General features: G+C 41.6%; 3 protein-coding genes across 3 annotated transcripts in view; 1 reads left to right on the top strand and 2 right to left on the bottom strand.

Moving 5' to 3' along the window:
* Positions 1-12,752, bottom strand: part of LOC118365129 (zinc finger protein 501-like) — a 309,516-nt gene that overhangs the window by 133,155 nt on the left and 163,609 nt on the right. The gene's annotated exons all lie outside the window — the stretch shown is intronic.
* LOC118365096 (zinc finger protein 501-like) overlaps positions 1-12,752 on the bottom strand; it is a 117,788-nt gene that overhangs the window by 86,729 nt on the left and 18,307 nt on the right. The gene's annotated exons all lie outside the window — the stretch shown is intronic.
* Positions 3,400-12,752, top strand: part of LOC118365099 (zinc finger protein ZFP2-like) — a 323,918-nt gene continuing 314,565 nt past the window's right edge. Inside the window, exons 1-2 of the mRNA XM_052490219.1 lie at positions 3,400-3,623; positions 3,741-3,854. Coding sequence (XP_052346179.1) covers positions 3,803-3,854 — 52 coding nt within the window. The 5' untranslated portion in view covers positions 3,400-3,623; positions 3,741-3,802. The remainder of the gene's footprint in view (positions 3,624-3,740; positions 3,855-12,752) is intronic.

Below are 12,752 nucleotides of genomic sequence, written 5' to 3'. Positions count from 1 at the left end.
ACTAGAGCATGACATTGGGGACTGGGCCCCGATCCGACAACATGCATATCTAGTGATCCCTGAAAAGAGAGAGCAGCTCCACAGTGAGGTGGAAAGTTACTACGGATTTTTCAGGAGTTTCCTCTTGAAATCAGACATGCCCGTGGTAAGGACAACTTGGTTGCTAATTGTCTTAAGGGTGGGAAGTCAAAATGATTTGAGTTTTACATTTAGCCAGTGTGTTACCATGGATCACAATTTATTTTGACACGTTTTTCTGTGTTGTAGATGAGTTTTATCTCTTATTCTTTTCAGTAGTGGTTAGAGCGTTGGACTAGTAACTGAAAGGTTGCAAGTTGAATCCCTGAGCTGATAAGGTACAATTCTGTCGTTCTGCCCCTGAACAAGGCAGTTAACCCACTGTTCCTAGGCCGTCATTGAAAATGAGAATTTGTTCTTCTTAAATAAAGGTAACATTAATAAAAATGTGCTGTGTAAATAAAGCTTGATTTGAACATATTGCAAAACAAATTAACCCAATGACTGACCAATAAACAGACTCTTGGTCCATCTTAGTATGAAAAACAGTATCAATACCACTTTTCAAGCCTGCTGAAGGCGTGGTGGAGTGGTAAACACCACCCCTGGCTCTACCAGGGGCTTGAGGTGGTCTCCCACAGCTCTGCTAATGTCATGTTCTGTGGCCTTGCCATTCCATTTCTTGACTGCCCCTGCAACACAGAAAGAAACACATTTAGTTATATTATATAAAACACTCAAAGTAATAGATATGGAGCATCTATGGCCTCAGTTACACCTGGCACCTAAATGTGACTTCTGTCATCTGATCACTCCAAGCTGCATTAGGTCTGGATGCACAAAAGTCACAGTGTGCTACATTTAGGTTTAGATCTGCCAGGATGGGCATTGTTTTCGGAATTTCAGTCTGGCCACCGGATATGCATAAGCAATGTAAAAGATGGGGTGAATGAGTGGGTAAAAGTATATTTGACACAAATTACCTATATAATATCAATGAACAAATGTGTGTGCCTGAGGGGAAATCAACTTTCATACAGCAAAAAAGGGGTGAGAAATTACACCAATATCAGTGGACAATTTGCACTAATGTAAGTAAACATAGATGATGGAACATACTCCCTTCTGCTTACGTGATGAACCGCTAAGGGGACATAAATATTTACCATCTAAACCATGTGTGACCTCTCACCTCTCTGGCTGTAGAAGTGTTCTTCCTAACCAGTCCCTCAACAGCTCTCTGACTGAGCTCCACCCTCACTGGGGCTTCTGAATGGATCAGTCAGTCAATAAAGTGTAGAGCTGTTGTCTATGCTGTCTGACACAATCACTATTTTAGTAGTTCATTAAAGTAAATGAGGCTTTATGACTGCTGAATACCAACTATCAATACCGTTCAAAGTTTGGGGTCACTTAGAAAACGTCCTTGTGTTTGAAAGAAAAGCAAATGTTTTTGTCCATTAAAATAACATCAGATTGATCAGTAATACAGTGTAGGCATTGTTAATATTGAACATGACTATTGCAGCTGGAAACGGCAGATTATCAGCAACCATCACTCCAATGGTATGTTGTGTTAGCTAATCCAAGTTTATAATTTTAAAAGGCGAATTGATCATTAGAAAACCCTTTTGCAATTATGTTAGCACAGCTGAAAACCGTTGTTATGATAAAAAAGTTGAGTATCTGGAGAATCAGTATTTGTGGGTTCGAATACAAGCTCAAAATGGCCAGAAACAAATTACTTTCTTCTGAAACTCGTCAGTCTATTCTTTTCTGAGAAATGAAGGCTATTCCATTCGAGAAATTGCCAAGAAACTGAAGATCTCGTACAACGCTGTGTACTACTCCCTTCACAGAACAGCACAAACTGGCTCTAAACAGAATAGAAAGAGGAGTGGGAGGCCCCGGTGCACAACTGAGTAAGAGGACAAGTACATTAGAGTGTCTAGTTTGATATAATTCCAATGCAGGACATGTGTAGAGGGATAATTCATTTATACCTGTTAGTTCATAACCCATCATTTATACCTGTTAATTCATAACCCATCATTTATACCTGTTAATTCATAACCCATCATTTATACCTGTTAATTCATAACCCATCATTTATACCTGTTAATTCATAATCCATCATTTATACCTGTTAATTCATAATCCATCATTTATACCTGTTAGTTCATAATCCATCATTTATACCTGTTAGTTCATAACCCATCATTTATACCTTTTAATTCAGGGCTGGTTCGGGCAGGCTGGCACGCTCCCTGACCTTACTTGGCAGGAACTAATGGAGATCCATTAAAAAAACAGGAAGAGTAGCTGCTGCCTTGGCAGAAACTAATGGGGATCCATAATAAACCCCAGGAAGAGTAGCTGCTGCCTTGGCAGGAACTAATGGGGATCCATAATAAACCCCAGGAAGAGTAGCTGCTGCCTTGGCAGGAACTAATGGGGATCCATAATAAATACAAATACATTGATACAAGTATTTGTGTCTCTTTACTCTTGGATTCTAAAATGCTAATTAGCATCAAAGTAGACGATATGCAAGACTACAAATCCCTGCAAGCTCCTGCATGTCATCCCTAGCCGATACTTTTCACAGAACAGCTCACTTAATTGTCCATTGAAATACATTTTGACAATTCAATCATTGCTACATTAAGGCCTGATTGGTGGAGTGCTGCAGAGATGGTTGTCCTTCTGGAAGGTTCTCACACCTCCACAGAGGAACTCTGGAGGTCTGTCAGAGTGAACATCAGGTTCTTGTTCACCTCCCTGACCAAGGCCCTTCTCAGTTTGGCCAGGCTACCAGCTCTAGGAAGTCTTGGTGGTTCCAAACTTCTTCCTTTTAAGAATGATGGAGGCTACTGTATTCTTGGGGACCTTCAAAGCTGAAGACATTTTTTGGTGCCTTTCCCCAGATCTGTGCCTCGACACTATCCTGTCTCAGAGCTCTATGTACAATTCCTTTGACCTCATGGCTTGGTTTTTGCTCTGACATGCACTGTAAACTGTGGGACCTTATATAGACAGGTGTGTTCCTTTCCAAATCATGTCTAATCAATTGAATTTACCACAAGTGGACTCCAATCAAGTTGGAGAAACATCTCAAGGGTGATCAATGGAATCAGGATGGAATGCAGGACAAGTTAACTGGAATGCAGCCCTAGGACAAGTGTACTGGAATGCAGCCGTAGGACAAGTGAACTGGAATGCAGCCGTAGGACAAGTGAACTGGAATGCAGCCGTAGGACAAGTGACCTGGAATGCAGCCGTAGGACAAGTGACCTGGAATGCAGCCGTAGGACAAGTGACCTGGAATGCAGCCGTAGGACAAGTGACCTGGAATGCAGCCGTAGGACAAGTGACCTGGAATGCAGCCGTAGGACAAGTGAACTGGAATGCAACCCTAGAACAAGTGTACTGGAATGCAGCCCTAGATAGAACAAGTGAACTGGAATGGAGCCCGAGGACAAGTACACTGGAATGCAGCCCTAGGACAAGTGAACTGGAATGCAGCCTTAGGACAAGTGAACTGGAATGCAGTTGTCCTCTGCAGCCTTGTCCCCAGCAGCCACTTAATGTGGTGTGGACACCAGGTGAGGCCAAACACACAGATTCCTGTTGAACACTGTCACTTTAACCACCTTATTTTCTCAATAACATTCTCTGTCCTTCACTTCATCCCTCTCTCCCCTTCTCCCTAAATCCTCTAGGTTATATCAGCTGTGTCGGTGTACCCCTCCTTCATCTGTACTGGCTACATAGAGGGCACAGCATGATCAGATGTGAGCGGTCACTTCGTCAGGACCGTTCCCTGATTAACACTAGTAAGTACTGTCTTAAAAACAGAGGCACAAACTCTGCAGTTGAACTGATGTTAGGTGTTAAAGCAGAAATCTGCAATTGCTACATCCATATTGTGACTTTTAAATTATTTATTTCTAGACATTGATTCTTGAAGAATATAACACGTATAACACATGCCTCATGAGCTTAGTTCAACTGCTGTACCCCATCAGAACCCCAAATAAGCTTTTTTTACTATAATGTTTAGAAACAATGTAAATCAACACTCAAATCGCCTCAACATGGTTAAAACTATAATGTTGATATCATGGATGGTCAGTCCTTGCATCCACAGGTCTGTCTGTCTGTAGTTATATTTCTCCAACCCCATAATCATTTTATTACCAAAACAGTGGTGGAATGACAGATTTGTTATTGTTTCAACTGCAGATTCCTGGGTTGTGTGGGTTTTTTAAACAGCAACAAAATGGCTGTCCAGAGACTTGGTTTGGTAAAAAGCTGAGGGATGGGAGAAGAAGAAGTGTAACCACTCTCAAATTCATAGAGAACGATATTGTAGCCACCGTAACCCAACACCTAGCGACCTCGTCAAGGAGTTCAGACATCTTGGCATAACAGTTATCACCCCATGTGTCTTTATAAAAATCTATATGTACTGAACATGTCTGATACTTTAAGCACGCTGTTTGATGAAATAAATTATACACACAAATGACTAGAGGGAGCCAGTCATTAATATAACCTGACCAGAGGGAACCGGTCGTCAACATAACCCGACCAGAGGGAGCCGGTTCCCACATTGAGTACAGCTATAAGGTTTCTCTCCTGTGTGTCTTCTCTGGTGTATCTTCAGAAGGCTAGATGTAAAAAAATAAATAAAAAAAAACTTACCACATTGAGTACAGCTATAGGGGTTCTCTCCCGTGTGTGATATCAGGCTGCTTCGCTGAGTAAAACTCTTCCCACATTTATTAGGTTTCTCTCCTATGTGTGTTCTCTGGTGAAGAGTCAGATTACTCGACCTTGCAAAACTCTTCCCACATTCATCACAGCTGTACGATTTATCTCCTGTGTGTATTCTCTGGTGTGATATTAGGTTGCATAGCTGAGTAAACCTCTTCCCACATTGATCACAACTATATGGTTTCTCTCCTGTGTGTGTTCTTTGGTGTACAATAAGATGGCTTGCTGTATCAAAACTCTTCCCACATTGAGGACAGCAATAAGGTTTCTCTAAAGTGTGGATTCTCTGAATTTTAATGCCTGCTGATGAGGTGAATCTTTTCCCATAGTCAGAGCAGCAATGAGATTTCTTTCCCGTGGGTCTCTGCTGGTGTTTCTTGAGGAGTTCTGATCTGGAGCGACTCTTCTCTGCCTTGTCAGCATCATGAGGTTCGTTGAGGCTCCCAAGAGGACCCATGGTAAGTCAGTTCTCTCTCCTGTGTGAATGACAAAGTCATACAGATGGTTAAAGGCCCACAACAGCAGAAATCCACTGTAAAAGGTGATGCCAACAGCGTAGCCATGATGTTGTACAACAATTGACGTCAGTAATGAATGTAATGATTATTTGACATTTGTCTTAAAATGAGCAGCAATAGTCATATTTTGTCTTGTTTTCAAATGAGTAGTAACATCCAAGTTTGTAGACTAGAAATAAGTTATTAATGTTGTTGAAACTCTAAGCAGTGTGCCAGACTACTTTTGGTCTCCAATATAGGCCCCTGTGTTTGCTAAAATTGTATGTAGTATATCTGCCTGGAGCAAAGATTTTCGTTTTTCACAATGTATTCTGAATGGGGGACACTCAGGGGAGTAACCTCCATTTCCAGGTTGCTAATGAATGCATTTTACGCTACTTTGGATTATAATTGTCAGGCTCTTTTGAATGTCCTGCTTAATATAATGTTTGTGTACATCATCGTACTGTACTTAAAAAACACTTCAACCAGTAAAATGCTCTTTAGGCTTTTTCATCAGCCTGATAATGAGAGTTTGTACACTGTTTGCCAAAGTGGCAGTTTGCATAGATCTACTGTAGGACCCATAACTTCACCTAACAACAAATATAAGAAAACTGCTCTGTGTTGTATGAGCAAAGTATCTCTGTGTGCAAACAGACTCACGAGACCCTACTGTAAATCAAGCAGACAATAACATTATAAACATCAATTTGTTAGGGATGTTGGATCCAACGTGGAGCATGGCATAATTGTCTTGACCAGAGTGAAGAATGAAGAAGCACTGATTGTTGTGATGTTTCTCATTTGATTGGCATTCAGAAAATGATTTCCTGGATCTTCTGATGATAGTTGAACATGTGACTGTAACTAAACAGCTACAGTATTAAGAATTATGTGTAATTATTGAAGAACTGCATTTATGACATCCATTTGAGTGTTGTCAATAAAGCTACTATTTAAAAATATATCTATATATTTCACCTTTATTTAACCAGGTAAGCTAGATGAGAACAAGTTCTCAACTGCAACCTGGCCAAGATAAAGCAAAGCAGTGCGACAAAAACAACAGAGTTAAAGGGGGATAAACAAAAGTACAGTCAATAACACAATAGAAAAATCGATATACAGTGTGTGCAAATGGAGTATGAAGGTAAGGCAATAAATAGGCCATAGTAGCGAAGTATTAAACAATTTAATAAATTAACGAGTGATAGATGTGGAAGTAGAAATACAGGTGTGCAAAAAATATTTTAAAAAATCAATCAAAACATGGGGATGAGGAAGGCAGTTGGATGGGCTATCAGCAATCGGTCGGTAAGCTGCTCAGATAGCTGATTCTTAAAGTTAGCGAAGGAGAAAAATGTCTCCAACTTCAGCTATTTTTGCAATTCGTTCCAGTTATTGGCAGCAGAGAACTGGAAGGAAATATGGCCAAAGTAGGTGTTGGCTTTGGGGATGACCAGTGAGATATACCTCCTGGAGCGTGTGCTATGGGTGGGTGTTGCTATGGTGACCAGTGAGCTGAGTGAAGGCGGCCTAGCAAAGACTTATAGATGACCTGGAGCCAGTTGGCGACGAACACGTAGCGAGGGCCAGCCGACGAGAGCATACAGGTCGCAGTGGTGGGTGGTATATGGGGCTTTGGTGACAAAACGGATGGCACTGTGATAGACTGCATCCGATTTGCTGAGTAGAGTGTTGGAGGCTATTTTGAAAATGACATCGCCAAAGTCAAGGATCGGTAGGATAGTCAGTTTTACGAGGGTATGTTTGGCAGCGTGAGTGAAGGTAGCGATGATGCGAAATAGGAATATTTAATTTTGGATTGGAAATGCTTAATATTACTCTGGAAGGAGAGTTTACAGTCTAGCCAAACACCTAGGTATTTATAGTTGTCCACATATTCTAAGTTAGAACCATCCAGAGTAGTGATGCTGGACGGAGGGGGGGGGGTGCGGGCAGAGATCGGTTGAAGAGCATACATTTAGTTTTGCTAGCGTTTAAGAGCAATTGGAGTCCACGGATGGAGTGTTGAATGGCACTGAAGCGCGTTTGGAGGTTTGTTAACACAGTGTCCAAATAAGGGCCAGATGTATACAGAATGGTGTCATCTGCGTAGAGGTGGATCAAGGAATCACCCGCAGCAGGAGCAACATTGTTGGTATATACAGAGAAAAGAGTCGGTTCGAGAATTGAACCCTGTGGTACCTCCATAGAGACTGCCAGAGGTCCAGACAACAGGCCCTCCGATTTGACACACTGAACTCTGTCTGAGAAGTAGTTGGTGAACCAGGTGAGTCAGTCTTTTGAAAAACGAAGTCTGTTGAGTCTGTCGATAAGAATACGGTGATTGACAAAGTTGAAAGCCTAGGTTGATGAAGACGGCTGCACAGTACTGTCTTTTACCAATAGCTGTTACGTTTAGTACCTTGAGCTTGGCTGAGGTGCACCCGTGACGAGCTCGGAAACCGGATTGCACAGCGGAGAAGGTACGGTGGGATTCAAAATGGTCAGTGATCTATTTGTTAACTTGACTTTGGAAGACTTTAGAATGGCAGGGCAGGATAGATATAGGTCTGTAGTAGTTTGGGTCTAGAGTGCCACCCACTTTAACGAGGGGGATGACCGCGGAAGCTTTTCCAATCTTTGGGAATCTCGGACGATATGAAAGAGAGGTTGAACAGACTAGTAATAGGGGTTGCCACAAGGGCGGCGGATAATTTTAAAAAGAGAGGGTCCAGATTGTCTAGCCCAGCTGATTTGAACGGGTCCAGGTTTTGCAACTCTTTCAGAACATCAGCTATCTGGATTTGGGTGAAGGAGAAGCTGGGGAGGCTTGGGGAAGTAGCTGCAGGGCGTGAGGAGCTGTTGGCCAGGGTTGGGGTAGCCAGGAGGAAAGCATGGGCAGCCATAGAGAAATGCTGGTTGAAATTCTCGATTATCGTGGAGTTATCGGTGGTGAGTGTTTCCTAGCCTCAGTTAGAGCTACAGGATGCACATTTCTGTTTGAAAAAGCTAGCCTTTGCTTTCCTAACTGACTGTGTGTATCGGTTCCAGACTTCTCTGAAAAGTTGCATATTGCAGAGAGTATTCAAAGTTTTTGTGCTGGTCGAGGGCAGTCAGTTCTGGAGAAAACCAAGGGCTATATCCGTTCTTAGTTCTAAATTTTTGAAAGGGCATGCTTATTGAAGGTGGTGAGGAAATTACAATTAAAGAACAACCAGGCATCCCCTACTGACAGGATGAGGTCAATATCCTTCCAAGATACCAGGTCGATTAGAAAGCCCTGCTTGCAGAAGTGTTTTAGGGAGCGTTTGACATTGATGAGGGGTAGTCGTTTGACCGCGGACCCCTAACGGATGCAGGCAATGAGGCAGTGATCGCTGAGATCCTGATTGAAAACGGCAAGTTGGTCAGGATAATATCTGTGAGGGTGCCTATGTTTACAGATGTAGGGCTTTACCTGGTGGGTTCCTTGATAATTTGTGTGAGATTGAGGGCATCTAGCTTGGATTGTAGGACGGCCAGGGTGTTAACCTCACTAGGGTAGGGGGCACTATTTTCACCTCCGGATGAAAAGCAAACTTGATAGATTTGGATAGAAAACACAGTTTACAAAACTGTTAAAAATGTCTGTGAGAATAACAGAATTTATATGACAGGCGAAAACCTGAGAAAAATCCATCCAGGAAGTGGGATTTTTATATTTTTGTAGTTTTCCATTGAATGCCTATAGATTCGATTGACTTAGGACTCAAATTGCACTTCCTATGGCATCCACTAGATTTCAGTCTTGAGAAATGGTTTCAGGCTTGTATTCTGAAAAATGAGAGTGTAAGACCATTCTGAATAAGTGGGCCATTCTGTGTCCCAGAGATTTTTCATGTGCGAGCCCGAGAGAGCGCCTTTCTTGTTTACCTTTTATATTGACAACGTTATTGTCCCATTGAAATATTATCTATTATTTAGGCTAAAAACTACCTGAGGATTGATTATAAACATCGTTTGACATGTTTCTACGAACTTTACTGATACTTTTCGGATTTTTCGTCTGGCTGTTGTGATTGCTTTTGAACCTGTGGATTACTGAACAAAACACGTGTACCAAAGAGAGGTTTTTGGATATAAAGAGACTTTATCGAACAAAACTAACATTTATTGAGTAAATGGGCGCTGCTCTCAGATAATTGCATGGTATGCTTTCGCCGTAAAGCCTTTTTGAGATCAGACACCGTGGTTGGATTAACAAGAAGTTAATCTTTAAACCAATGTATAACACTTGTATGTTTCATTAATTTTTATGAGTATTTCTGTTTTTGAATTTGGCGTTCTGCAATTTCACTGGATGTTGGCAATGTGGGATGGTAGCGTCCCACACCCCCTAGAGGTTAAGTGACGTTTCTGGTTTTCTTGCTGGGAAATGTAACAACAAACAATGTAGTAAAACAAGCTTATATTTTGGGTTTTAGCATCCAGTTCTTGTTAATCAAAGGCATTTCCTTGAAATGTTCATTAGTCTTTCAGTTATTCTTCTGTTTGCTGTGTGTGTTTTTATTTGTTTTTTTTCCTGTGAAATGTGCTGTTTAATTAAAGCTTGGTTTGAACATATTGCAAAAATAAATGGAACCAATCAACAAACTCTTGCTCCATCTTAGTATGAAAAACAGTATAAATTCAGTGCATTTGTTGAAGATGGAAAATGTTGAAATCAACAATACGTCAAAGGATTCAATTACTGAGAACTGCATTTTTTTTAAATGGATCAAACGGATCAATCTCAATTTTCCAGCCTGCTGAAGGTGTGGTGGAGTGGTAAACACCACCCCCGGCTCTACCAGAGGTTTGAGGTGGTCTCCCACAGCTCTGATTATGTCATGTCCTGTGGCCTTGCAGTTCCATTTCTTGACTGCCCCTGCAACACAAACACATTTAGTCATATTATATAAAACATTCAGGGCCGGTTTCCCAGCTAATCTTAAGCTTGGTCCCAGACTAAAATGGTTGTTTGAGCTGTCTTATCTCAAAGCGACTTCTCTTTAAATAGTGGTAGATTTAGCCTGTTCTGGACTCAACAAAGCAGATTGCAAGAGGGCAGATTAGAGCTACTTTAGGACTAAATGGAAGCTTAAATTAATCTTTCAAAAAGGCGGGTTTAACTTCTGCTTTGTGCTGTTTGTGAGGGAGCCTGGACTATTTGGAATGTCTAAATGAAGACCAACATGCACTACAGAGGTCAGACCAGTACTGGTGGATAGGAGACATCCATTACATTACTTTGAGACCGCTTTCCTATGTACAAAGATAATGCATTGGAGATATCTCTGCTTGAGCCTAGACTTTCCTCTCTGTCTCAAAGAGGAAGGCCTTCACCAAATTCTCTCCAACTTATGATCACTTTGGGGTTTTAGGCATCTGGAATCTTTCATTGTGAAACTGGGGATTTGTGTGGTTCCAGTGAAGCAACTGTGTGTTTAATTGTTCAAAGTCTGCAGGGCCATTTGTGAACCGAGGAGTCTTTACATCAAGTTTCCTGATGCTGCTGGTCAAGCCAACTATAAAATGCAATTGTATGAATATGGGCAGTTCCCAGAAGTGATTGGCTGGTTAGATGCATGTCATGTTCCAAGCAAGTGTCCATCAACTCCTGATGCTGAGGAGTACCGTAACCATAACGACTGGTTTTCCATCAATGTTCAGGGTGGATGCACTCCTCATTGAGAGTTCTCAAACATTGTTGCCCGTTGGAAAGGTGCAACTCAGCATTGAAGGATTTCCCTCAACTCTTCATTGGTCTCAGTCTCAGAGAAGACAACATAGTGGACAACTGCTTGGTGACAGTAGATATTAGGGTGAGACACATGGTCTACTAATAGTTACTACATAGTAATATGGTCTAGTAATAGTTACTACACAGTAACATGGTCTACTAAGAGTTACTACACAGTAACATGGTCTACTAAGAGTTACTACACAGTAACATGGTCTACTAAGAGTTACTACACAGTAACATGGTCTACTAAGAGTTACTACACAGTAACATGGTCTACTAAGAGTTACTACACAGTAACATGGTCTACTAAGAGTTACTACACAGTAACATGGTCTACTAAGAGTTACTACACAGTAACATGGTCTACTAAGAGTTACTACACAGTGACATGGTCTACTAAGAGTTACTACACAGTGACATGGTCTACTAAGAGTTACTACACAGTGACATGGTCTACTAAGAGTTACTACACAGTGACATGGTCTACTAAGAGTTACTACACAGTGACATGGTCTACTAAGAGTTACTACATAGTGACATGGTCTACTAAGAGTTACTACATATTGACATGGTCTAATAAGAGTTACTACATAGTGACATGGTCTACTAAGAGTTACTACATAGTGACATGGTCTACTAAGAGTTACTACATAGTAACATTCCTTTCCTCTGGAAAAAGAACACGGTTAGAAGCACAAATAAACTCATATGGTTCTTAGAATGAAGAAGAATAAAGATTGACACAGACAGAGGAATATATTTACCAAAGGAAGTAACCAATTTACTGTCTTTGGTTATAAGAGCCAGTACACTGAGTTTGTATATGTACAATTTGTGCTCAGTTCTTCATCTGATCTGTCCAAATGGTCATCGTCTGGTATATACCATCCAGAGGTTGGTCATCGTCTGGTGTATATACCATCCAGAGGTTGGTCATCGTCTGGTGTATATACCATCCAGAGGTTGGTCATCGTCTGGTGTATATACCATCCAGAGGTCGGTCATCATCTGGTGTATATACCATCCAGAGGTCGGTCATCGTCTGGTATATACCATCCAGAGGTCGGTCATCGTCTGGTATATACCATCCAGAGGTCGGTCATCGTCTGGTATATACCATCCAGAGGTCGGTCATCGTCTGGTGTATATACCATCCAGAGGTCGGTCATCGTCTGGTATATACCATCCAGAGGTCGGTCATCGTCTGGTATATACCATCCAGAGGTCGGTCATCGTCTGGTATATACCATCCAGAGGTCGGTCATCGTCTGGTATATACCATCCAGAGGTCGGTCATCGTCTGGTATATACCATCCAGAGGTCGGTCATCGTCTGGTATATACCATCCAGAGGTCGGTCATCGTCTGGTATATACCATCCAGAGGTCGGTCATCGTCTGGTATATACCATCCAGAGGTCGGTCATCGTCTGGTATATACCATCCAGAGGTCGGTCATCGTCTGGTATATACCATCCAGAGGTCGGTCATCGTCTGGTATATACCATCCAGAGGTTGGTCATCATCCGGTATACAATCCAGAGGTTGCTGCTGCTCTATTATTCCAGACAGGAAGTCACTCAGTTCATCAGTGTTGTGTTGTTTTGGTGGTCCACCACCAGTAGTAAATCTCCCTCTGCTTTCTTTCTTTTTAAAGACAGTTTAAGGTTTTTCCACAGAGTCTATA

This window comes from Oncorhynchus keta, chromosome 32, assembly GCF_023373465.1.
Source record: "Oncorhynchus keta strain PuntledgeMale-10-30-2019 chromosome 32, Oket_V2, whole genome shotgun sequence".
Classification (NCBI taxonomy): Eukaryota; Metazoa; Chordata; class Actinopteri; order Salmoniformes; family Salmonidae; genus Oncorhynchus; species Oncorhynchus keta.
The sequence above is the reverse complement of the archived record's forward strand: the minus strand, read 5'-3'. Positions and strand labels throughout refer to the sequence as shown.